The 27,906-nt window shown below is 37.6% G+C and overlaps 1 protein-coding gene across 2 annotated transcripts in view; it reads right to left on the reverse strand.

The window, feature by feature from the left end:
- Positions 1-27,906, reverse strand: part of LOC122799330 (mitotic-spindle organizing protein 2B-like) — a 280,734-nt gene that overhangs the window by 207,305 nt on the left and 45,523 nt on the right. For both annotated transcript variants that reach the window (XM_044068310.1, XM_044068311.1), the window contains exon 2: positions 18,042-18,190. In XM_044068310.1, the coding sequence (XP_043924245.1) occupies positions 18,042-18,190 (149 nt within the window). The remainder of the gene's footprint in view (positions 1-18,041; positions 18,191-27,906) is intronic.

The raw sequence follows: 27,906 nt of genomic DNA on the forward strand, positions 1-27,906 counted from the left end.
CTCCTTGATTAGTGGTCCAGTGCAGTGGTGTCACATGAGGTTTAAGGAGCATGATGCAAACTACATTCTCTAATACTTGGACTTTATAATTTTAAACATTTTATTTTGGAGGAACAAATACCATTTTCAAAAACATTTGGCACACTTACATTTAATGAACCTAAATGTCAAGGCACTCTAGCCTAAATGTGGAAGTACATAAAGTAATCAGTGAAGCCTGTTGAGGCTCATGCGCTGGGAACAACAGCAGTAATATGTGATAGCCACTTAAAATTCATGGGATGCTTAATAATGCATTAAAAATGAAACTGATCTGCAATATTATTTCACAATAAAATCAGACAGGTTGGAAGTCTGATTTCCATCATAGGTTCATAAGCCTAGCTAATTACCCCATGACAGAATCAAACCCTGCACCTTGTGTTTCAAAAATAATAGCTTCAAAAAAATCATGGAATGCTTCAGTTTCATTACTTACGATTAATTTATTTTTTCCATCTCTAGCCTACTACGCTGCATCCTCAAACCCTTGGGGGCCTAGATACCTGCATTAAATGTTCTTGTTTACCTCATGTTAGTGTGTTGATCAGTTTTAAAACACAAGCACTGGAGTCTGAATCTCATTTACTTGCATGCAGACCTCCAGGATATAAAATATTCACTCTTAACCACATTTCTTAGCTACATAAAATATCTTTTGCACCATTTTTGTCTGACACACAGTACTTACTAGCAGTGGCTGCAACTGAAGTACTGGAAATCTGAGAGTTAATAAGCAGTCACAGGTCATTATGTAATTTGTGCCTCTTGTGGCTCCAGCACAAAATTTGTGACAGCAGAACTTCCAAGATGGCTGCATACTGATCAACAGCTTAATTTTAGCTCTCCCAGTGGAGAACAAAATTGAGAAAATGAAGCCAGTGAAGTTGACTTTTTGAGGAAAATTCAATTACTGGGTAGTAAATACAATGCCTAGATGTCAGCAAAGAAGAAATTTAGAGAACGTGAAAGAAAATCAACCAGTGAAAGGTGAAGAGAAAACACTAGCTGGAAGAATCCAACAGTTGGTGAGCAAAAAGCAGTTGAAAATTCAGGTATGTTACAACTAATAGCTTCCAATAATTTAGAGGAAAAAAAAATTAGATTTACAAAAGTGATTGAAATAATGAAACACTGAAGGAAAATATCAACAAATATCAAAGGGTTGGAAAAACATAAGAAGTTTTAATCAGCTATTCAGATGAACTGACAGAACTGCAAAAATCAGAAGTTGAAATGAATAAAGGTTGAGCATTAGGTTTCTAGAAGAAGAGGAGACATTCTCTACTGTACCAGTGAAACTGGAAGGAAAGTACAATTGTGTAAGCAAACTTACCATGACATCAGATGCTTGAACGATCACTGCTGTAGGAGCTTTAGCTATATGGTTTATATCCTGCCAAGGATATAACAGCCGTCCAGCTTCCAAAGCTGTACGGCACCTTCCACACACACACAAACTGTGCCTTAAAAAAAAACAGATCTGACCACTAAGCTCTTCATATCTTTCATGCTAACTGAGAGGGAGGCTGAGATTTGAGAGCACTTGGCTAAGGAAAAAAATACATGTGTATATTTATTTAATTTATTTTTATATCACACACACACACACACACACACACACACACACACACACACACACACACACACACACACACACACACACACACACAGCTTGGCAAAACAACATACTATAAAAAAACAAAAGGGGATGGATGGAGGGAGCGGCTAATGCAGCAGTGATTATTCAAATATCTATGGTTATGGCAAGTTTACTCACCCTGCTGTAGTAGCCTTATGTATATGGGTAGATTACCCCAGCTTACAACATTTGGGAGGTGGAAAGGGAAGGGTCCCATTGCCCTTGGAGAATGGTCCTAGCAAAGCTTGATCTAGACCTAGAGAAGGAATCAAGCTTGCAATGCTTTGCAAAACTATGTACAGTGGACTGAACTGCTGCTTCTAGAACACTTCTAGAATTTAACCCTTTCCAAAAAGCTACAGGTAAAGCCAAGACCCTGCCTGGAATAACTCTGTTGTGCTAAGAATAACACAAATGTTAACAGACTGAGACAAACATTTGGAAGTTGACTGTTTAGACACAGGTTGTCTTTTCTTTTTATCTTTACAGGAAGAGGTACAGCTGGCTTGGCTCAACCAGCACCCCCAACCCCACAAAAAAAAAAGATCTGTGATCAGGTATCTGAGCAAGAGCCAATAAAACTCTCACCTCTGCACTCTGCCCCCGACCCTCCTTCCTCTCATTTTTATTAAAAATTTTTTTTTCTTCTTTTAAACTGAGGCAAACTGCTTGCTACAATGAAGCCAGCATTCGTTAAGAGTTTAAACCACACAGGGATCACTACAGTTTTCAGGTCCGACTGTAAATGCAATACCAGCTTTTAAAAGCCAATATGTATTGAACAGTTACTGGGATCAGTCGATCACCCCCCCCCAAACACTTTGCACCTAAGGAGGTTGCTCCTCTCACCCTGCCTTAGTTACACTACTGTTCACAAGAAATGAATAAGTGATCCAAAGATCTGAAAGATTTTGTTCCACCAAGATAGTCACACAGTTATCTGTGGACATCCAAGGGAAGGAGTATCCTTCCTCCCTCATTTTTGGTTTCAAGAAAGAAAACATGGAGATGGATAATTTGACTTGAAGTACACTCGCATACCACTTTAGGTATAAAAGGGTTAGTTCTCAAAGAAACCCTGTTTCTGTTGAAAATTAGACAAATTTGACTCACCATAACAGCTTGCAACTCAGATACTCTTCTTGCAGAGGTCACAGCAACCTGTAAAATAGTATTCCATGTTAAAAACCTCAAGTAAGCCAGATGAGCTGGCTCAAATGAAGCATTAGTTTCTCTAATAAAAAATTAAGATCCCAAGGAGGAGCTGCCAGTTTTCTTGGAAGTCTCTTATGCAAAACCCACTTCAAAAACATTTTCACATGAGAATGCAATGAAAGAAGGATCCCTGGATGGCCAACAAATTAATCTTGATGGAGGAGTAAGAAAGTCCATAGAACAGTAACGCACACAAATATTGTAAAACCAGAGAAACACTAGCCCTGAATGAGTGTTGGATATGTTGTTGGCACCAACTAAAAACCCTTATCCTTTTGCTAACATATGATTTTCTAGTAGCAAGCTTTTTTACCTCCATTAATACCTGTTGTACATCCTCAGTAGACAGGTGCATAAGGGGAATTAAGACCCCATCATCCAGGCAGTCAGTTGAAGTTGGAGGTGGGATGTATAAAACACCCCTTTTCTTGTGTGAGTATATCCATTCTGTGTGAAAATTACCCCTGGCCATTTCCAAAAGATGAGAGTACCGCTGCTGCTTGGGCCAGAAGGGAGTCACCACAATGACTTTTGAGGATTCCTTCTAAATCTTCACAAGTACCCTTGATATCAGTTGAAAGGGTGAAAAGCATACAGGAACATTCATGTCCAAGGAAAGGAAAAGGCATCTGTCTTCCAGGCCTGCTTGCATAGAGTCCTGGAGCAGAAATTTGCCAGCCGATTGTTCAGAAAGAAAGCAAAGAGGTTGTTCAAAAAGAAGACAAAGGGTTCTTCTAGAGGACCTCTTCACAGATGAATAAAATCTTAGCAGACACCCTGACCTAATTTCCACTTGTGAGGATCTGCCTTTGTCCTGCTCAGCTTGGCTGCCACACAACTTTGCTCTGACTGAATGTAAGATGCCTGTAGAGTGAGATTGTGCAGTAAAGTTATATCCCAAGCGAACATGGCTATTCTGCAAAGGAGGGAAGATCTGTTTCCCCCTTGCTTGTTAATGTACCATACGACTGTGGCATTGTCTGTAACAACTTGAAGAGGTCCAGGGGATCAAAGATAGTTCAGAGTGTTGATTGCCTTGATTACAGCAAGCATCTCTTTTATATTCTTGTGTCTGCAAGGTTTCTGGGACACCAAAGACACGTTTATCCCTCCTGAAACTTCAACCCAATCAAAGTCCAAAGTGCCTGTTGTGACTGACTCCTTTGGAGCAGGGGGCAGGTGAGACCTGGATTTAGGGATATTTGTTGTCTCCACCAAGTAATTTCTCTTCTAACAATTCCTAGAACTGACATTTAAAAAGATAAAGGGGGATGGTGCTGGGATCAGAGAGACTTCAGATACCATTGTATATCTTTCTCATGTGGAGTCTTGCCAATGGTATCATGTGAATTATAGATGCCATGAAACATAAGACTCTGAGGTATTCCCTTGTAGAGACTGAAGTCTCAGTGGAAAAACCTAGGAACAGATCTACATATAGATGTAATATTTCCCTGTGGAAGAAAGGCTCCTTGAACTGAGGTATCTTGTAGACACCCCAAAAACACAATCCTGTGCAATGGAATCAAAAAAGACTTTTGAATGTTCTCTTGGGATCCCAGCTTGTGTAACACATCTCTCACCAAAGTGAGAGATTTCTGAAACTTGGAAAAAGACTCTGCAAAGATAAGCAAGTCTAACTATGGAAAAATGTGGAAACCCAGTGGCCTGCAATGAGCTACAACTGGAGCTAGGCACTTTCCAAAGATTAAGGTACAGAACTGATAATGTGACCCAAACACACAAACATAAGAAAAGTCTGACATCTGGATGAATAAGGATTGATAAGCATTTTTTAATCTACTGTTACCAGAAAACTTAAATAAGGAAGAAGTGCTAACAGGTTGAGAAATGACAGTATTTTGAACTTGGGCACCATCACAAATTGTTTTTAGAAAGAAAGATCTCAAAATGGTCCCAGGCATTTGCTTTCTTTGGCATCAAAAACATCATTGAATAAAAACCTTTCCCAAACTGGGAAAAAATGGATCAATTATTTCCTGAGACAACATAAATTGAAAGACAGGTGTAATGGATAAGTCTGGTCTGATGAATGAGGAGTTACCCCCGAAAAGGAGGAATTTTCCCCAGTACAGTTTGCAACCTTGATGAATGATCTCTAGAACCCATTTGCCTGAAACTATCTGTTGCCAAAGACAGAAGTGCAGATTCAGTCTTTCTGGAAGGGAAAAGGATGGACTGGTCCATGGCTGGTGGGGCATGGTCTCTTACATGGTCATTCTGAATTTTTAGACTGTCCTTTGTTTTGGGAGGTTTCTGCCCTCTTTTTGGAACTCAGGCCATTTTGCCTTAAAAGTATGTTTACCAGCAATTTGCTGAGACTTTATTTTTTTCCTTGCCAAAACTGTACAGTGGTAGAGAATCTCTTAGAAAAAGACATCTGAAAAATCAGCGATTCCTTCAAAATTCTGAAAGTCAAAGTTGCAGAGGCATACACTTTTCCCCATACTTATCAAATATTTTGCCATCCATATCGGAAAGTGTAGGACTGAAGTTAACTAAATGCTTAGCAGCAGTAGGATTAAGTACAGCTATATTAGCTGGGTCAGGTATGGGATGAGTGAAAAAAAAAAAAAAAGACTGTGGAAATGTATTCAATCTTTTTTTTATATATACAGGCAGCAGCTTGACTGTCATGAAAACTGCAGGCATTAATACACAAATCCTCTAATGCTGACAATACTGGAGGAATGGGTGAAGGTTCCGGAAAGTCCATTCATAATCGCGTATATTACTTTCTGGGGGACTGAGAAACCTCAGCATTCTCCCACTGAAAACGCTGGCAGAGTCTGGAAACAGTCTTAAAGAGAAACCTCCACAGGGAGAATGACATGCCATGCTTTCCTCTGACTCTAAATCAGAATTCTGAAGAGAAAATCCTGCATCCGTCCCTTCAATCTTCCTGCAAGATTCAGAATTTTGAATCTCTTTAGGAAAAGAGGCATCCATTTTTCTTTTACCAATGACCACCTTATGAGAAGGATCAAGAGCCTGAATTAGACCCTGAGCAAGATCTAGTAAACTACTCATGTCCAGGGAGTCGTTAGCAAAAGCAAACACATGTTTAGTTTTCCGTTTCTTTTTGACAGGAAAAATTGTGCCAACAGTGTTGTTAACTGCAGCTGCTTCTCAAAGGAAGGGCACAGCATTCTAACTAAACAGGGAAGATTTCCCTGCTCTCTCTCTCTCCCTCAAGACCAACAACTGTGGTGCTCCCTTGCCCACTGGGAGGACACCAACAGCCACAGAGCATGTGCTAACCCCAGTCCACAGTAGTTGTAGGTGGTACACCTGAGGGATCCAGGGTAATGGAACAGAGGTCTAAGGATCCAGCTTTGGCCACAGTGGAGTCGTGCCCCCCTTCCCCCACTGCTGAGGCAAATTGCTAGCATGCTCTTATGGCAAAGGCTGTTTGCTTAACTTATTCCTTTTGTAGATGAAAGAAGGACCAATCATGGGACCGGTAGTTCGCTCCATGGTCAAGCTGCAAATTATGCCTCTTTCCCAGGGAAGCCAAGCAGTATAAGCCAGTAAAAATTCAAAGTCCCCAAAAGTCACTTTTTTCCAGGAAAAAAATAAACTCAGTAAAAAGCCCATTGATACACTTTACAGCTCTAAAAAGTAAAATAAACAACTTTTCCTCTGAAAAAAAAGGATTTACAAAGTTTTTAAACAACTTTTAAACTGACAGGAAAAGATGTCTATTAAAATGCAAACTCCTAGATAAAAAAAATAAATAAATAAATAAATTCCTAAACAAAAAGTAAAATAAAGTTAAAACGTGGAAGTTTTTTTTTTTCTCATAGGGAACGTATCTGTCCATCAGTCCTTGAAAGCCTACAAATCAACTCTCTTTTTGGCGTCAGGAAAGCTCAGAAGGGCCTGGCACTCAAACCTGTATTTTTAGGCATGTCAGCTCAAATTGCCTAAAGTTCTGAGTGGGTGGAAGGTGCCCTGAAACTTTGGAAGCTGGCTGACTATTATATTCTTGGCAGGATAGAACTCATATCACCAAGGCTACTGTAGTAGTGATCAATATGATGGACATCAGATGTATTCATTTTATGAAATAAAAAAAAAAAAAAAATCATCTGGTGTTCCAGAGCAAGATTTGTTAACCAAGAGGGCACACTGCATGTAAGCTCCAAGCCTGGGCATGAGAAAGAAGCTAAGACTGATATCAGTAAATATGCAATCATACCAGTAGAAAAAGTTGATCCTGAAAAAACTGTGGCAGAAACAAAAAAATATTAAAAACTTAAGACAGCAGAGGGATTGTGTAAAATGATTATTCCCTGTACACCAGGCAGAAGATAAGCAAATTTATCCCAGCAATCATGGAATGTTGAGAAGTAGGTGTGTCACTCAAGTTGTTGTATTTAGCTGTCCTCAGAATACTTTTTTCCTGGAGGAGCAAAGACATTTTTGGATGCGGAACAGGCTATGGAGGAAATAAAAAAAAAAGTTTAGCCAGCAAAAGGGGATTCTGCTTCTCATTCTTCTGACAATAAAGCTCACAGAGATACTTTGCCAGTGAAACCTTTTCCAGGAAAATGAGTGAGAGATGGAACAAAAGCACAGGAGTTTACTAGAAGAAATCAGGAGTACCTTGTAGTTGAACTATAGTCTGGTATTGGGAGGTGAAGATGATTAGGAAGAAGACCAGCAACACTAAAATTAGTTAATAAGTGGGAAACTATAAAGCATAAATCACATTTGTGAAACAGGTATTTACAAGAAAAAGTGGCTAAGAAAGACTGAAATTTTGTTGACTTTGTTAAATTTGTGGCTGGGCTTTAACGCATATATCCCATCTGATGTAATTAATATTGCGTAGGACACCGAAGAGAGGAAAAAAATAACTGCAAATAAAACATTTTATGATATATAAACTGCATCCAAGAAATAAATGCACCTACAAATCACCAGTACTCCAAGATTCATGCTTTAATAGATTAGAGCTTTCATTCATATTCATACACTTATGATAAACTTCATCAGATAAAAACACATCCCCAAACGTGAATTTAAATATTAAAAACTTCCTATTCATGTGACCAACACTAGCCAGTGTCATGTAAGTTTACTGTAACGTTTCCTCAGGATGGATGCTAGGGAAATGTAGTTTCACCACCCCCCTCTCACAAATCATTTGTCAATTTTTCTAAAACAAAGAGAGAAAACATTTTGAAATTTTCACAAATCATGAAATGCTTGAAAAGGACATTCCTCATATTCTTAGTGTTCTATACAATAACAGTGTTCCTATATCCTCTTGGATAATTTCTGATGGGGTTTGCTCACATACAAACTGGGGCAGGAGTTGCAGGTCACTAAATAAATACTGCTGCAAAAATAATTCATCAGGACAGTGCAATACCCTTCAAAAATTTTCAATTACAACATTAAGTCCTTTGTGAATATACCAAACAATTTCAACAAGAGCCACACTTAACCATGGCCCAGTTAGTCCATTTCACCAAGGGGTTTGTGTTCCAGTTGTGAGCCAGTATTGTTTATGGACTTAATGGTGAAATTAAGATGCATTTCCTTCTTGGCTAACTATGGCCAAAATTCCAAAGTAAAGTGCAATTACTGTCCTTGATGTGCTGCAAATTTTATTTATTTTATTTATTTAAATTTGTTTACCGGGAAAGTCAGACTTGGAACGTACCAATTTTCAGCAGAGGCCTAGGGAGAAACACTCCAGATGCATGTCTTTGTGACATAGGAGGAAAACAGGAACAAACTGGAGCACCCAGAGGAAACCCACACGAACACAGGGAGGACATGCAGACTCCACACAGAAGGTACCCCAGCCAAGAATCAAACCGGAGAACCTCTTTCTCTGAGGCGACAATGCTAACCACTGTGCCGTCAGAGAACCTCATCATGGGATTCACATGTAAAGTGTAATGTCAATACTTGGAGATAGAGGCCCTTGCCTTTACAGTCATAACTTTCCCAGATGACCTCAAAATAGGGGCAAACTTGACACACCCCTGCTCCTCGTAATGTATTTCTGGATGTCCTCCAACAATGCACTAACATAACTCCTGGCAAAAAACATATCCATTAGAATATGGTACTACTTCATATAAATGGTCTTATTATATGTGAATCTGGAAACCTGTATAAACTGTCCTTTCAAAATGCCACATTTCTGCCCATAACTGTGTTTGTTCTTGAAATGTACAAACTGGTTGGAATACATATACTACATTTCTGTCCATAACTGTGTGAGTTCTTGAAATGTACAAACTGGTTGGAATACATAGGTTTCCTATAAATTCTAGAAGATATCCCATCAATGCCCTTGGTGAATTCCCTATTTAAAAACATGGAAGAATTATGTCATATTTGAAAGAGACTTCCAAGAAAAAGGAGCCCTTTAAATATGATAAAAATTGTTCTGACGACTCCCAAGGGCCATTCCAAATAAAAAAAAAAAACAGGATCCAAAAACTGATAACTGCTTAAAAACTTGTAATATTCTTGGTTTGACTTTTGAGGCACCTGGTTCAAATTCCTCAAATTTCACAAAAAGGGAGAGGCAAGCCCTCAAGGCTTTAGCTACCAACAAGGACATCTGTGTGACAAAACCAGACAAGGGGGGGGGGGTGTTGTAATTATGAACAGTTTAGATTATGTCTTCTTTATGCTTTCCCTCATGATGGAGGATTAAGTTAATGGTGTTGCTTCATTCAATGAGATCCATCACCCATACAGGGCAATCAGCTTGCAGCTCTTGTGAAGAAACCACAATTCCCAATTATTTTTGGGATTCCATAAATACATAAAAATGTTATTGAATAAAGTTCTGTGAAACCAGTTCCACAAATTTTATTTCCTGTGTTGAAAATTGCATTTGAGTGGCCACAAAGACTCTAACCCTATCCAACCCCAACTTCCTGGGGTATCACAGTAAACAAGTCATTAATGTCTCCTGCTACAACATAACACTGGATTCCACGGGAACATTACTCAATTTGGTCAAGAATTCCCAGTAAAACTGTATTACTCTGTATTGCTGAAGATTTCATGATGGATCCTTTTGCAATAATAATAAGGTACATGGGAGAATCCATAACACGTTTATCTATTTTAGTAATCTCATTGTGAAATAACAATTTATTCAGGTTTCCAGATTAACATCCAGTGAGACCATTTATGTAAAGGATGCCAGATTCTTATGGATATGTTTCCTGACAGAGGCTATCCTAGTCCATTATTGGGGAACATCTGGAAATATGTTATGAGAGGATGTCAAGTTTGCCCTTATTTTGAGGTCATCTGAGAATGTTATGACAGTAAGGGCAAAGACTTATCTCCAAGATGTTGGCGTTACACTATTCCTGTGAATCCAACAATTTGCAGCACATCATGGAGAGGTACTGGTTTTAGAATTTTGGCCAGAGTTAGCCAAGAAAGAAATACATCTTGGGTTTGGAGGTTGGTGTAATGGTTAAAATGTTTGCCTCACAGACACAAGGTACAAGGTTTGGTTCTCACCTTTAAGGGAAGTTAGCTAGGCTTAAAAATGGCCCACAAGGGCATCTAGCCTAGTACTTGGGAGTAAAAAAAAAAAGTAATCTTAGTTCAGAAATAATACTATCTCATAACTGGAACACTAACCCTTGGTGAACCAGACTAAATTAAGTGTGGCTCTTGCCAATCTTATCTGTATATTCACGAAGGACCTAATGTTGTGGTTGAAAAATTTCCTAGGGTATTGTAATGCCCTGATAAACAACATTGCTACAATTACAATTCAATATATTTACCAACATGCAATTTCTCTGTCCTAGTTTTTCTGTGAGCAAAACCCAGTGGAAAGTTTCTAGGAGGATACAGGAACACTGCTATAGCATAAAAACTAAGGATATTAGAAATGCCCTTTTCAAGCATTCCATGTTTTTTAGAAAAATTGACAAATGATTTGAGGGAGAGAGTTGGTGAAATAGAACTTGTTTGCAGGTAAACACACTGGCAAGTACTGATGAATAGTGATAAACCACCAGTACCAGTCTTATGACTATATTTCCCTAGCATCCATCTGAAGAAAACATTATAATAAACTTACATGACATTGGCTAGTTCTGATCATATATACAAAAATTTTTAGTATTTAAATTTACTTTTAGGAATATGTTTTTTATCTGATGAGGTTCATCACAAGTATATGAACAAAAGTGCTACTCTAGTAAAGCAGCAATCTTTTTTGAGTATCAGAAATTGTTGGTGTATTTTGTTTTGTTTTTGGTTGTTGTCAGCACTACTGACTGCTTCCACAATCAACTTTTCTTTTGTCGTTTGGTTCTTGTTTGAAATATAAACTGCATATTATACCATAAAGCAGTTTTGTATACGGTGCAGTCAAGTGTATTTTAAATGCAGGAGGGTCTTTACAGTTACTGCTGTATATATTAAAGATATTAAAGTAAACACGTGATTTTTCTTAGTTGCAAGAAATATAGACTTTACACTATAACAAGAATACATAAAAATGGCTGGACAGAAGCAAATTTAATATAATTCTGTGATCTTGGCTTGCTGGGGAGGGTGTGTGTGTAGAGGTGTACTGATTGTGTTATATGTAGAACTAAGTCAATAATTTCCATTGTTTTTACAAGGGTGAATGTGTAATGTCACTGGCTTAAGCTATAAGCAAGTAAACAGGCTTGAAAAGCAAGACAATTATTAAAGGCATGAAAAATACTAAGTGTTCTGCATCTGCAAAGATATTAGCATGTTGCTTTCTTCCATTAGCAAATGTTCTTAAAGGGAAACAAGAAGTCCATAGCTGAGGTCAGTTAGCCAGGGGAATTTTGTACAATTTGTTCTAAGTGAAGTTTTCAAAGATTCCTTCATGCATCTGCAAAGCTGTTGGTTGCTTTTTTTTCTCATTGCAGACTTCTTTTACATGGAGTCGAATACAACTGAAAACAGTTCAAAGTCTGAAATTATGGGAAGTGAATAAAAGATAGTATTTTCCCCAGCAGCCTTAATACTTTAATGTATTTAATAGAATAGTGCTCATTTTCGTTTTATTTCAAGGTAACCAGTACACTTTTTCTTATGGTTAAAAGTTAATGTTTTCTGAAAGCATGCAACGTGTTTTCCACATTTAGGAGGGAAACTGAACTAAGAAAGGAACATGCAGCAATCAGTGTAAGTATAAATAGAGGCTGCAACATGCCCTTTAGCATGAGTAGCCTTAAGTTTAGATTAGGAAATGCCTGCTGTGAATTTGAGGCAATCATTCCTATGTAGAGGACTAAACTTCATTTGTTGAAAATGTACATAGTTTGTGTGTTTGTTCTAAGTTAATATGGGATGAGGTTTAGTTTTTTTGTAAGAAGGATTTCATTAAAGCAAAATGTCATGAAAAATGTGACGGTGATTCAGACTGAGATAAAAAACAACTGTATAAAAGCTCAGCCTGCCCAAAAGTGTGTGCATTAGGCAAAAGTTGGAAAAACAGATGAAAAAAACTGCAATGTACAAGTGGGAACAACAGCTTTTTAACATAATGGCTACTCTAGCCATACTATCTTGGAATGTAAATGGACTCACAGATATAGACATAAATGAGAGAGTACAGAATATATTAAGAAATGCAGAGTACAAATAGCAATACTGCAGGAGACACATTTGAGAAGAAATCAGCAAGTGAATTTGACACAGAACATATTTCAGGATGGATATTCAGAAAAAATATCAGGGACAATGGAAAAGGGAAGTAATAATACTGATAGTTAGACACACATTGTGATAGAACATGGAAAAAAGTCAATAATTGCAGATTTGTGCTAGTAAGGAGCTACTGGCAAGGGAGGAGGATTGCACTGGTATGTATTTACATTCCACCAAAAACTGCTACTATGGAGCTTAAGAAAATTTTGGTAGAAATAATCAGCTTCCAGCAGGGGATATTACTTTTAGGTGAAGACATGAAGTTGATTTGCTATAATGAGGATGTATTGGGGGACCTAGAAATTTACATATTTCCAAAGTACAATAACTGGGCTAGACTGGACAGACTTTATATTTCACAAGACCATATGCATTTAACTGAAAACTTTGACAAACATATAATACCCGTTTCAGATAATGCACCAATAAAAGCTAAATAAAAAACAGTGTAGTAAAGAAAAAAATGAGACGCTGGAACTTTCCCACTATCTATTCAATGAATAAACAGTGGAAATTATCCGAGTGTCAATAGATCAGCTAGAATTTTTTCACAAAGGATAGCTTCAGAATGAGATGAAATAAAAACAGATTTGAAAAATAGGGCAGAAATAAGAAAAGAAAGAGATAAAAGTAATAGAAATTAGTTAGGGGGCTGGTAAAGGTTAAAGTATAGCAGAAGAGAAAATAAGGGAGTATTTGGATATGCATGAGTTTAGAAAGACTGCTGATAAGCAAACATTATTTGATAACTTAGAGCATAAAAACTTTTAGCACAACAACTTAGGGAATAGAAAGTATATTAAAGTGTTGCTGGGAAAACTAAGGAGCCCATGTCAAGAAAAATAACCAGAGATTCTATAGTGGTATTAAGAGATATTTTGGAAATACGAAAATCTGAATAAAGCAGGGGAATGTAGAAGCTAAGAAAGAGCAGAAATGGAAATATTTATGGAAGACTTAATTATGTCAATGTTAGAGGAGGATGAAGCTCAACAAATAATAAGGTAAGATAGGAAGGGAGGAGATTAGTGATGTATGGCCAGATTCCAGAAAACTTGCTAGCAGGCAGAGTGGGCCACTTACTCCGAGACTTGCTCGCAGAGTGGGCCACTTACTCTGAGACTTGCTCGCAGAGTGGGCCACTTACTCTGAGACTTGCTCGCAGAGTGGGCCACTTACTCTGAGACTTGCTCGCAGAGTGGGCCACTTACTCTGAGACTTGCTCGCAGAGTGGGCCACTTACTCTGAGACTTGCTCGCACAGTGGGCCACTTACTCAGAGACTTGCTCGCACAGTGGGCCACTTACTCAGAGACTTGAGACTTGCTCGCACAGTGGGCCACTTACTCCGAGACTTGCTCGCAGAGTGGGCCACTTACTCTGAGACTTGCTCGCAGAGTGGGCCACTTACTCCGAGACTTGCTCGCAGAGTGGGCCACTTACTCCGAGACTTGCTCGCAGAGTGGGCCACTTACTCTGAGACTTGCTCGCAGAGTGGGCCACTTACTCAGAGACTTGCTCGCAGAGTGAGCCACTTACTCCGAGACCTGCTCGCAGAGTGGGCCACTTACTCCGAGACTTGCTCGCAGAGTGGGCCACTTACTCCGAGACTTGCTCGTAGAGTGGGCCAATTACTCTGAGACTTGCTTGCAGAGTAGGCCACTTACTCCGAGACTTGCTTGCAGAGCAGGCCACTTACTCTGAGACTTGCTCACAGAGTAGGCCACTTACTCCAAGACTTGCACGCAGATTAGGCTACTTGCTCCACTCAAAGAGCAAGTCATTTGGAATCTGGTGCCCTGTGTAAGCCTGTTTATCCTTACACCAAAGGAAGTCACTTAAACTAAGAAGTCTTTCAGTATTAGGGCAGACTTGCACCATAGTACGTCTGAGAGGAAGTCATTTGGAATGGGGCAGTGAAGTCTCCAGAACGCATGGTATTCTTGTGGAAGTCTGGAAGTTAGGAGGGAAGACGGTGATAATGATCCATAAGATTTTGTTTAGCAGTATTGAGAAATAAGGGGAAGCACTAGCATCTTGGAAGAAAGCTGTAGTGGCTGTATATAGACACATTTCTATTTTAATTCATAATTATAAAAAGTGTTTATGTCTATATTAGCTAAAAGAATGGCAAAGATGTTGCCAAAATTAACAGATATGGATCAATATGGTTTTGTGGAGGGCAGGCAAATATTTGACAACATTAACAGAATAATAATCCAGGGGGAAGAAGAATGTAAGAAAATACTGCTATTGTTGGTAGTACTTGATACAGAAAAAATATGAGATTTTATGAGTAGGGCAATGGATTCATTTGGATTCCCTAATACAATAAAGTTAATTAGGAGGATACATACAGGCAAGAATTAAAGTGGAAAGGTTCCTCTCTGATACGTTGTGTCAGAACAGAGGCACTAGATGTCCTCTTTCCCCTTTGTTATTTGCTTTATATTTAGAGCCACTGACATAGAAAATAAGGAAGACTCAGTAATTTAAGTTTATAACCGATATGGTAATCAAGAAAAGTTGGCTTTATTTGCAGATGATGATGTCTTGTACTTGATAAATCCAGAAAAGGCCATTTTGGTGGTGTGGAAAATGGAGACAGTTTCAAGCCTCTTTGGGATTTAAAATTAATGAAGATAAAGTAAAGGCTATAGCCATAAATTATGTAACCATGCACAGAATGGTTCAATAGCCATATTTACGGAAACACTACAAGATGACTTATTAAGGAGTATGGATTAAAAAGACTTCTGTTTATGGCAGCTAAGGATATGTATGAAGGGACTAAATGGAAGATAATACAAAATCAGACAAACTGGAAGCTCTTGTTTGTGGATATGGAGAGAAAGATACAAGCAGTGAAAATGTTTTTAGAATCTTTAAAAATATGCTTGACATGGGTAGAAAACTAATCAACCAGATAAGTTGAGCAATAATTAATAAAGAGTTGAAGGAATTTATCTGGAAGGAGAAGATAGCAAGAGTTAAGTGGGATAATCAGATATTCCGTACAGAACAAGATGGTTTAGAATTACCTGATTCAAAGAGATATTTTAGAGCTATGCACTTAAGGCTCAATTACATAACACAAGCAGTAGGTTATAATTCAAAGTGCAAAGGGATGATGATAAATGGGGTTGGGGTTGTTAAAGAAATAAGGGTTTTAGATGCAGATCTGTGACGAGAATAACAACAACCATACAGAATATTATATTTATAAAACTGCAGAAATTATTCTAAAAACTAAACATGAAAATGGAGAAAGTAAATTTTGCCAATGGGGATGACTCCAAGTATGGGTACAGGAAATTGGCATGAAGGTCTTGAGTTTACTGCAGAAAACTGACAAAAGAACCAAAGTACTGGGAGCAAATTACTAGAGAGGGAAAAGGATTAGAGTGGAAAGAAGTTTAGACTGCAGGTTAGTGACTGCCTTCATTAACAAGAACTGATACAGTATAGGCAAAGAAAAAGAGATAGGAGAGTCCTAAGTGAAAGACTTGCTCTGGCAAAGTTTTTAGCTGAATCTTGAACAGAATCTGCTGTGAAAAATTATAAGAATCGATCAGAGGAGACAAGAAAAGATTGGGAAGAGAGGCTGTAATAGCAATTTACAAGGAAACAATGGGAGGACATTATGTACAACTCCCAAGTAAAGTCCAGAAGGGGTAGAATTTTTGCTTGTAAGTATTTGCATAGGTATTTTTACACCCCAAGCAGACTTCAAAAAAAATTTCCTCAAGTAGATATCAAATGTTGGAGATATGATGGGATAGAAAAAGGTAACTGGAAACATGTCTTTTAGGAATGTAATGAGTTAACCATTTTTAAAAATTCCATACACAAAACAGAAATAAATGGAATTTGTAGGAACAATACATGCAAAATATTATTCAGGAGGAGGAGGACTAAATAAGAGTTGTTCTTGAGAAAGAAAACATACATGTAATGTATCCATCAATCCACAACCCCTTTTTCCCATTTTTGCACATGGGATCGGGGTGTCACCTCAGCAGTGGCAAGCTGATGTGCCACCTTAACAGTGACAATCATCTAGAACAAAGGTTTACACCACTGGGTGGCTAGCCCTGATCTAGTAATTCTTCACTCCCCATACTCATAAGCACACTCACACCTATGGATAATTTAGAGTGTCCAATCCTCCTTACTGCAGGTTTTTGGAATGTGGGAGGAAACTGGAGCACCCAGAGGAAACCCACGAGAATGTAGGGAAGACATACAGCCTCTGCACAGCAGAGAACTGAACTGGTGTATAATGTATGTAAATGAAAAAATTTGTAATATGGCTAGTTTTATTTTCTATTAAATGTATATGTGCCCATGTCGTAAGTGATAATTTAATAAAGGTGTTTTTTAAGAAAAACTATTTCTGTAAGCAAGCCTAAAAGCTCAAGTTTGACATGCGATATCATTTTCAAACAAAACATCTGGGTAAAGGAAAGGGATATGTAGCAGCAAGCTGAATCTCATTTCCTCACTCTGAGGTTCACCTAACCGGATTTAATGAAAACTGGGTTACTGAAATAAAAAAAATGGGATGGACACAGAAACCATTCTCACACTATCCTGAATAATATTCTTAGCAAAGCTCTGGAATAAACCTTCCCTGCAAGTTAAGCATTATGACTCACTAGCTTCCTTTAAACATAACCAAGATGACTGGATGGGTAGCCACAAACTTATTTTGGCAATAACTTGTACGGCCCTACTGGAGAAAGGTGGTGTGGCTTGAGGGGGCCAATGGTAAGGAATGAGTAGAAATAACACTTTGTAGCCTTGAAATATCTGTCAATATAAAATGGGTTAATCTGTATGGCCAATATTCAACTGTAGGGGAAATCCAAGGAGAAAAATCTTATAGTGCAAACAGGAACAACTTTGAGCAGCCAGCTGATCTATGCAGCAAACCTTTGGAGGAAAATGGAAAAACCCTGCTGCTGCTAAATAAAACAGTTCTTGCTATTCTTTCAATAAATTAGATTTGATAAGCAGCAATTAGGTAATTTACTATTTGACATGTTTAATGATTCCTGGCCAGTATTTCATTTTAACAGTGAAATAAGGTATAAAGTAAATCCATTTAGCCCAAATAGCTATTTAAAAAGAGTTGTCCGTTAACAGGATATCATGCTGCACTTAAAATATATGAGGGTTACTACTCGTTTAAGAAATAATCTATTCTAAATTTAAAATGAGCAGGATGTTTTTTCTGCATTTTTAGCAAAAGCAGTCTCAAAATATTGTAAAAACTATAAAATAACATTAGTATATAACCCAGATCATGTGCTAGTTTATTTCTTAAATGAATCTTCAAGTTAAAGTAGCCTAATCTAAACATTCTTTGCAACTATTCTAGTTAAAGAATTTAGCTATCTAGTTAGCTTGACATTTTTCTGACTAACCTCTGGTATCCATCAGCACATACTGTGCTGGGTTGGTTATATTCCCTGCTGCAGAAGGCTCTGTGATTCGATGTCCAGCACACATGGATTTGAGCATTTGGAACACAGCTAATGGGGCAACATTCATTTTCAGCAAATCCAAAATTATTCTGTGAAGGAAAGAAAGAAATAACTCTCCAAAACATAGAAATGTTACCAGCCACATTAACTTGTATTGTGATGTACATGAAATAGGTCCTCAAACTGTCACTAACTATGTATGGCCTACCAAATTTCAGTCTGTTTTAAACCAAAATATCCATGTAAGAAACATCTAGAATTCTGGATCACCATTCACAGAGGTTTGGACCCCAGTCCATGGAGTACGACTGGTAAAGTTATTGCACGGGAAATTACTCCAAACACAACAATGTTCAAAATTATTCATATAAAAAAATCACTGCAGTGCTCTCGTTTTCAGCTTTTTGTAATATTTCAGTGTTTTTTTTTTAATATCATTAAGGGGAAGAAAAATACAATAGCCATAGAACAACAGTTTTTCAATAAAGGCAAAAATACATGTTTCCATTTCCACAAAAAATAGCTATCAAAGTACTTTGCCAGCTTCTCCAGTAAATCTACTCAATTTTCTTGATAGAATGATAAAACTTTGTGTACAGAATAATTCAGGATAATTAAGCAATAACGCACCAGTGGTTGTGGGTAATACTGGATTTATCCACGGCTGGTATGGTTTGATCACAAGTGAGAAGCCTGAATGATCAAACAAAAGCAATCCTGGGTAAAGCCAGCACTGCCCACAGCCAGGCGTGGGTTATTACTATTATACAATGATATTATTCAAGAAAGAAATTGCTAACCTTTCTTAAATAATAACACAAGAAGTAAGGAACTAGTCAACAAATAAATACAAAATCAGCTGCTTGTTCCTCACAGCATATACTCATCCACACCGACACCAATGTTTAAAAATACTTGTTTATTCCAAAAAAAAGAACACGGTTGAGCGCTTTCATCTAAGTTAATTAGACTTCATCAGAACAGTTCTATTGCAATTTTACACAGCTTAAATACATTTTTAAAAAACGAATAGGGTTGAACGTCATAACTACAATTCCATATTTAAAGTGCCAGTGTGCATTATATGTTAAAAACCATCCTTCTTATTTCATATGTTAATAATATAACAATATGTTTTGTCCTACAATTACCTCTTTTAAAAATAATTTTTGTATGGTTAGTATCATCCAATATAATGCTGTGCTCCTTTATTATAAACCTACATTGATTACAAGTACCACACCTAGTGGTTCCCTCTATGGTACCTAATTCCCTGTCATTTACTTTTTTCTTTTCTAATTCATTCTTCATGTTAAATCCATTCCTAGACACAAACCTGGGTACTTTTCCTACAATATCAGCTATTTTTCTGTCTGTCTTAAATAAATTCCAATTATCCGATATAATTTTCTTTACCTCTCCACACCATAGGGTATACTGTACTATACAGGCTTTGTTATAATCAATAGTTTCTTCTTCTATCTCTTTCTCTCCAATATTCTGTTCCCTGAGGGGCCCTTTACCTAACAGTGGTGTATACTTTTTACCCCATTGTGTTCTTACATATTCTATTACATCCGCTACCAACCATTTAGGGTATCCTCTTTGAAGGAACATTTCAGCTATGTTACTCAATTCTCTCACAAAATCAGCATAATCAGAAGTCATCCTAGCTGCTCGAATGCACTGACCCCTAATAATGCTTCTTTTCTGACTAAAAGGATGACAACTAAAGAAATCTAGGTAACTGTTACTGAATGTTTCCTTCCTATATATATTTGTTTTTATTTTGTGATTATGTATTTCAATCAAGGTGTCTAAATATGCTATTTTGTTCGTGTCGACATTGAAAGTGAATTTTAACCAGCTACATCTTGAATTTAAATAAGTCTATGAACTTATTCAATTCTATATTAGTACCCTTCCAAATCAGAAATACATCGTCCAGAAAACAAAAATAACATGACATATTTCTGTACCATCTGGTTTTTAATATAAATTCTTCTTCCCAGTCATGTAAATAGAGGTTTGCATATATTGGGGCACATGCCGCTCCCATTGCAGTACCTCTACTTTGTATAAAGAACTCACCTTCAAATAATATGAAATTGTATTTTAAAACTATTTCCATAAATTCCAAGATTAACATTCTCTTATCGTTAGATAAATGACTGGCTTTTTCCTTCTGGGTTTCCAATCTTAATAAACCATCATCATGGGGTATGCTAGAAAATAAGTCTACCACATCTATGGTAACTAGTTTGCATCCGGGTGTTATCATTTCATTTTTAAGTCTACCTAAAAAGTCCCATGAATCTATAATAATGTGATCAATAGACTTGTACATAGGTTTTAACCATGCGTCCACAACCTTCCCAAAATTAAAAGTTTTGGACCTGTTCCCCGAAATAATGGGACAAAAAGGTGGATCAAATAAATTTTTGTGAATCTTAGGTATTCCGATTATCGTACTAATAATAGGATTCTCTATTTTCAAAAAGTTATATAAGTCTGTACTAATCCTTTCGTCTATTAATAGGTCTTCTAGGTACACATTAATCTTATTGTACCCTATATTAACTTCATTCTTGGAGGAAGGAGAATAGTTACCAGAATTAAATAATATGTCATTAATCTTATTCTTGTACTCCTCTTGATGAAATATGACAGCTCCACCTCCCTTATCGGGCTTCATTACTCTAATCAGTTTATTTTGCAATTCTCTCAAAATGTCTGCTTCTCTCCTGTTAATATTATAGCTTACCTTATTATTATTCACTTTATTCTTATAAGCATATAGATCATCTACTACTATCCTCTCGAACGTTGCTAATGTACCATTCAATAAAGGGGTGTATACACTTTTTTTCTTGAATTCTTCTCTATTTTTCTTGCAACTATTCCTATTCTTATCTTTGTCATATAGCACTGCTAAATTCAACTTTCTAATATATTTTTTTACATCAATTATTGCATCCTCCACATTAAATTTCTTTACTGGTACAAATTTCATCCCTTTGCTAAATAGGGTGAAATGTTCCTTATTTAGTTGCAAATCAGTATAACTGTAAATGTGGAATTGTTTATACACACTAGTAACCATATTAAGTTTCACTATCTCTTCTTCATCCACCCTTGATGGTATTGGTGGGAGTACCCTTCCATTTTTTCCTTTTGGTAGTAGTGTGTTGGTTTTTGCTTCCTTCTTACTTCGTCCCAGTCGCCATCTTTCTCTAAAAAAACATCATTATCACTTGAATTAGGCCTATTGTAATGCTCCCTATAGGTACTGGTATTCCGATTCACTTTCCTTCCATCCTGATTTACCCATTTTTTACCATTTCCTCTGGTTTCCCATCTATATGCTGTACCCTTAGCATATTGTTCTAAATCTCTATTGAATTTCATACATTTCCTTTCAAATGTTTTATCAACTTGATTCTGTACCCATTTGTACTGTGAATCCAAACTATATTCAAGTTCATCGTACAACAAATCATTAACAATATTTTCATTTAACTCTTCTAATTCATTCATTAAAACACAAATTTTCTTATCATTGCAGCTTATAATAAAACGCATAAACGAAAACCCAAATTCATCAAAAAGTTTAGTACATTGCAATGTAGTTTCATCGTCCAGTTCTATCCCCATAGGGTATTTAAAAAATCTTAACCCCATAGGCACAATGTTCGTATCCAAACACTTTTTTAAATAACCATTCTCCACTTGGAGACTTTTGCAAACTTTCAATTTTTTTCCAAACACGTAAATTAAATCTTTCAGTGCCTTATTTACATTTTGCGACTCATTATTGTCATTTCTACCATCATTCCGGTTGTTTGTACATCTTTTATCAAAGTCAAAATTGTTGGCTACAAAGTTGTTGAAATTATATTTATTGCAGCTACCAGTAGTACCTTTTGCATGAGTAATAAAGTTCGTGTTAACAGTACCTGAGGGTTTGGTATTTTGTACCATAGTGTATGTCCTTTTGGGCGGTATCCGTTTCGGTTTGCCATAAAGCCAATGTTAGAGAACCTGGTAAACTAAAGAAGTAGCATTTGTATCAAAATGCATTATCAAATGTTCATTATGCACTTACCCAAAAGTTATTTTTTAACATTTTAATGAATACTTTTACTAACATTAATTTTTACTAATAGTCATTTTTATTAACAGTTATTTTTAAAAAATGTAATTAAGCACATATTATGAAGGGATATTATATTATTAACATATGAAATAAGAAGGATGGTTTTTAACATATAATGCACACTGGCACTTTAAATATGGAATTGTAGTTATGACGTACAACCCTATTCGTTTTTTAAAAATGTATTTAAGCTGTGTAAAATTGCAATAGAACTGTTCTGATGAAGTCTAATTAACTTAGATGAAAGCGCTCAACCGTGTTCTTTCTTAAATAATGTCTTTGTATAATGGCACTGTAGTGTTCCTCCACATTGTTTCTCCATTCTTCTGCATTTTCTGATGTACTGTTTATGCACATAGGACTTAAGTTCCCACACTTGCATGGTACATCAGTGCTGTTCAACAAAAACATGCATGGTACATCAGTGCTGTTCAACAAAAACAACAGAGAAAAAAGTATCTCTGTTGCCTTTTTTTTCTCTTTTAATAAAAAATGTAGACATTCTCCGAAAATCTGGACAGTTCAGAGGTATGATAGTCTGCCAAGGCTATGCAGAAATACAAGGAAAATCAGGTATGATTCTGTTTCTTTAGTTTGCAGAACATACCTGATTTTTCTTGTATCTGGTTTGTCAAGACTGCACAGAAATACAAGGAAAATCAGGAATATTTCTAATTCTTTAGTTTTGCACAACATACTTGATTTTTCGGTACTTACGTATTATTGCAACCAGATTTGCAAAGACACTTAATTTGTTAAGTTACTGTGAAAGCAGGAATGCTAACCTGAAAAGGGGTGTACTGACAAACTAAGCACTTCTTTGTCATAGCGGGCATGAGGCAGCCGGAGGAATGACGGTGGATTTTTGTACTCCTCTGTGGCGCCCCTCTGTGAAGTCCGTACTGGCAGACCGCTGCACCAAAGCTTGCATTCCTCATTAGCAGCGCAAGTACTGATTTGTCTTGTATTTGGTCTGCACTCCATAGCATATGTCAATAGAAAACTCTGGCTGCTCAATGGTACTTCAGCGGCCAGACTTTTTCTACTGGTATACGCTCGATTTACAATGGGATTGCTGGTTGGGCTGATCAATTAGCATGCACTTTTTTTTTTTTTTTTTTTTTTAACACTAATGCGAGGTCATTATATAATTCACATTACATCACATAGCAAGATGATGAAAAGTCATGATGCTTATTTAAAAAAAATGCTCACTTAGATGACGTTCAATCACTGTATGAGTGACTTACAGTCAGCAAATAATAAAATATTATTATGTGGTAGACCAAGACAATAGATGGATTCATAAAGGTTACCACCAAGTTCATAGGTAGGTACTAGGCTATCGGCCCAAGGGTCTACGCAAGCCTAGCCAGCAAGGTTCCATAGCTTACGCCACCCAAGAAAGTTATTTTCCTGTGCCACTGTCCAGCAGAGACACATAAGTGATCCCTGGGGTGTATTTCCTATTTCCCATCCACTCATCAAGATTCCTCTTGAAGAGTGCCAATGAAGAACTTTGCTTGACATAGATGGGTAGCTTGTTCCAGAGTATAGGAAGTCTCTGGGACAGGAATCTATCCCTCCAGCGTGTCCTGTTTATGTGGTGACAAGGTTTAGGCCCCTAGAGCATGTAGCACGGAGGGATTGGGATTTCTTTAGGTGTAGCATGTCCAACAGCTCTGGGTTTGACGTAGCTTTATATGTTAGGCAGAGATCACCTCGGAGTAGGCGATATGTTATGGAGTAAAGCTGGAGTTTTTTGAGACGGAAGTGCAGGGCATTTGTTTGAGGCCAGTAATCCTCTTTGTAAGGTACTTCTGTGTTCACTTGGGTAACCTTTCTGAGTGAATAGACAGCAAAGGCATTGTGAGATGACTGCTCTTGAATTCAGAGTTACCTCAAAGTGTACACAGTGTCCACCTCATGTTAGACACAGATTCCCTGGGAATTATAAAGGTTATGTCTTCCTGAGTGTACATATTCAATAACCTACAGTAAATGACCTAGTCACAAAGAGAAATATACATTTTTTTTGCTCTTTTTGATAACCTCATCTGTTCACCAGTAAAACAACTGGTTATGCCCCCTTAAAGACAAGTGTGCTCACAGCATCTTTTAAAATAAATATGTTATGTTATTAAGAGACAGGAAAGATAAAACTACGTCATACAAAAAAGTAAAACTTGAGACAACAGCAAAAATTCTTAACTTATGAAATCAGTACCAAGTTAAGAATAACTTAATACATTTCAACACGTACATTGGTTTATTGCAGCTACTGCTTCCAGAGTCTCTTCTCAAAGCATAGATGTATCTCCAGACGCCAGACTGTAGTATAAACTATTTCACTTACATTATTTAAGCAAAACAAACACATTCCAATTATCTGAACCTCTCACTGTTTGATGCCTTTTGCAACGCCCATCTGGCATGTTCTCCATACTATTTTACTTGAGAACTGATGCACTAATTTAACCTCAAGGTTACAAATATGTATTAAATTAAGCACTAATTTAGAGGCAACTTTGGAAGCGTCTGTCTTCGTGTGAAGTGCTAGCAATGTTAAAGAATTATATTCCCCCTGTTACTTTGTGCCTCTTGCCATACTCACTCCTTCACCTTAACATTAACTGGCATTCAACAATGTGCCAAATATTAAAGCACCACATTAGTAAAACGTGTGTGTGTGGTATGTGGTGTGTGGTGTGTGTGTACATAAGGGCAATGATTAAGGAATTCAAAATATTTTCTAAGCTATAATAAAATGAGAGTAAGAAAAATTCAATGTTAATGCATCAAAAAGCAGATAAATCTATAATAGACAATTTAAACTGTAAAACGTTAAAGTATTAAGGAATTCTATTAGCTACAAACAGATGAAATTATTTAAGTTAATTATGCAGCTATTTAGTTTTTGCTCTGTATACTTTTTCTGCCACAGTGCTCGCTGAGCATCTAGCTGCTGCTGCCAAACCTCCCCATTTCTTCTCCTGTAGGTCAACAGCCACTATAGACCATTCATTCCCAGTTTGGACAACAGCAGTCTAAGCCATGGACATCAACATACACATTTTTTTTTTGTGGGGGGGTGTTCACATATTAGTCACTTGGGGGGCAGAACCAAGATGGAGGAAGAGTAACAACTGAAAGGAGCTCTATTGTCGTTTTGGATTTTCTTTCAGGCAAAGTGACAGGAAACCACTCATACTTTGGTCTACTTGGAAAAAGACCAACTTCTGAAAATAATTACTTGGAAAAAATCCTGTCAAAAGTCTCTCTCACTTTTTCACACTTGGAATTGTAACAAATAAGTTCTGTGAAGGTTACTCCAAGACATGTAATTAAAAAAAAAATAATATTCCACAAGTACTATTTACATTAGAGGAACTTTTCAAGATAGACCAGATCCAATCAAAACTGGATAAACTACAAGAAAACAGTATAAACACAAAACACACTGAGCTGCTGAAATCCATGATGAAAAAACAAAATTTCCTAATTAAATAAATGGAAGTAGCACTAAATGACATTGATGGACCGTTAAGAGAACTACAAACCAGAATTTCTTTCAAAATAAAATACATGGGGCCTGATTCCAAAAAACTGTTCTTAGTGTAAGTGATCACTTACACTGAGAGCAGACCTTTTGGAATCTGGCCTCAAGTGTAAAGCCTGTTTATACAAAGGCCTTACAATGAAGTCAGTCACTTACACTGAAAGCAAGTATTTTGGAATCAGGGCAGACGCATACTGAGAGCAACACTTTTTTAATCTGGCCCAGGATTACTAAAAAAGATGAAGGATCTGGAAAGGGGGGAGGGCGTGGATTCTTGTTTGTTTGTGTCTTTCGGCTTTTCCCGGTTAGGGGTCGCCACAGCAGAACTCCGGTCCGCTAATGATTGGCAGTTGATTTTTACGTACTGGCTTGCCAAGCCTGACGCACAACCTTCAATGAAGGTACGCCCATTCACGCATGTCTCCATGCAGAGGACGCTCTAGCTGAGAATCGAACCGGACAGCGTCTAACTATGAGGCGACAATGCTACCGCAGTACCAGGAGGGTGTGGATTCTACAGTTACTTAATATACAAGAAGGCTTTTCATGTGAAACAGAAAGAGAGCATTGGTCAACAGTTACACAAATTCCCACAAAACTAGGAACACCTCCGAGATCAACAGTGGTAAAGTTGTAATCTTTTCCTTGATCTAGATCTCGCCCTATGCAGACAGTCTCAAAAAACTCCAGCTTTACTCAGTCGCATATCACCTACTCAGAGGCGATCTCTGCCTAACATACAAAGCTATGTCAAACTCAGAGCTGTTGGACATGCTCCACTTAAAGAAATCCCAATCCCTCTGCGCTACACGCTCTAGGGACCTAAACCTTGTCACCACAATAAACAGAACATACTGGAGGGATAGATTCCTGTCCCACAGACTTCCCATACTCTGGAGCAAACTACTTATCTATATCAAACAAAGCTTCTAATTAGCACTCTTCAAGAAAACTCTTGATGATTGGATGGGAGATAGGAAATTCACCCCGGGATCACTTCTGTGGCTCTACTTGACAGGGGTACAGGAAAATAGTTTTCTTGGGCTGGCGAAAGCCAGGGTACCTTTTTAGCTAGGCTTATATAGGCCCTAGGGCCAATAGCCTAGTACCTACCTATGAACCTATGATAAAGAGCTAGTGCTGAAAACTGCATGGTCGAAAGATCTACTGAAAATGGACAACCATTTTATAAGATCCGATAATGATCATACGTTTATAGGTTCATAGGTTGGTACTAGGCTATCAACCCTAGGGCCTATAGAAGCCTAGCCATAACAATTCCCTGGCTATTTCTTCCCACACTATTTACTTCCCTGGACCCTTGTCTAGGAGGGTGACTGACGTGATCCCCGGGGTGAATTTCCTTTCTCCCATTCAATCGTCAAGGTTCCTTTTGAAGAGGGCCAAAGAGGCACTCTGCTTGACATGTATGGGCAATCTATTCCAGAGTCTGGGGAGTCTCTGGGTGAGGAACCTATCCCTCCAGCATGTTTTGTTTATTGTGAAGACAAGGTTTAGATCCCTGGAGCGTGGGACTTTGAGGGATTGGGATTTCTTTAAGTGTAGCATGTCCAACAGCTCTGGGCTTGACATAGCCTTGTATGTTAAGCAGAGATTGCCTCTGTCGCATATATGCAACAGAGTATAGCTGGAGTTTTTTTAAGGCGGTCAGCGTAGGGTATCTGCTTTAGGCCTGTGATTCTTTTAGTGAGGTATTTCTGCGGCCTTTCCAGTTGTTTCAGATGTCTTGAGAGGTGCATACCAAATGGGGCGTTGTATTCTATAATGGGTCTAATGATGGATGAGTACAGTGGGACAATGACCTCCTTTTTTCTAGATGAAAAGCCCTTAATGATGAGGTGTGCCACATAGAAGGACTTCCTGACTGTTGTGGCGATGTGGTTATCGAAGGTGTGACCACTGTCCACCTGTGTCCCTAAGTCTCTTATCACACTTTTGGTGTTTAGTGTACTGCCACCTATATGGTAATTCACGGGTACATGTTTTTTCCCAAAGGAGATAACTATACATTTCTTGGCATTGAGCTTGAGCCCATGGCTCTGGCACCAAGCATCTGTTTCTGTAAGGCC

This window comes from Protopterus annectens, chromosome 4.part0, assembly GCF_019279795.1.
Source record: "Protopterus annectens isolate FY-2018-M chromosome 4.part0, PAN1.0, whole genome shotgun sequence".
NCBI lineage: Eukaryota > Metazoa > Chordata > Ceratodontiformes > Protopteridae > Protopterus > Protopterus annectens.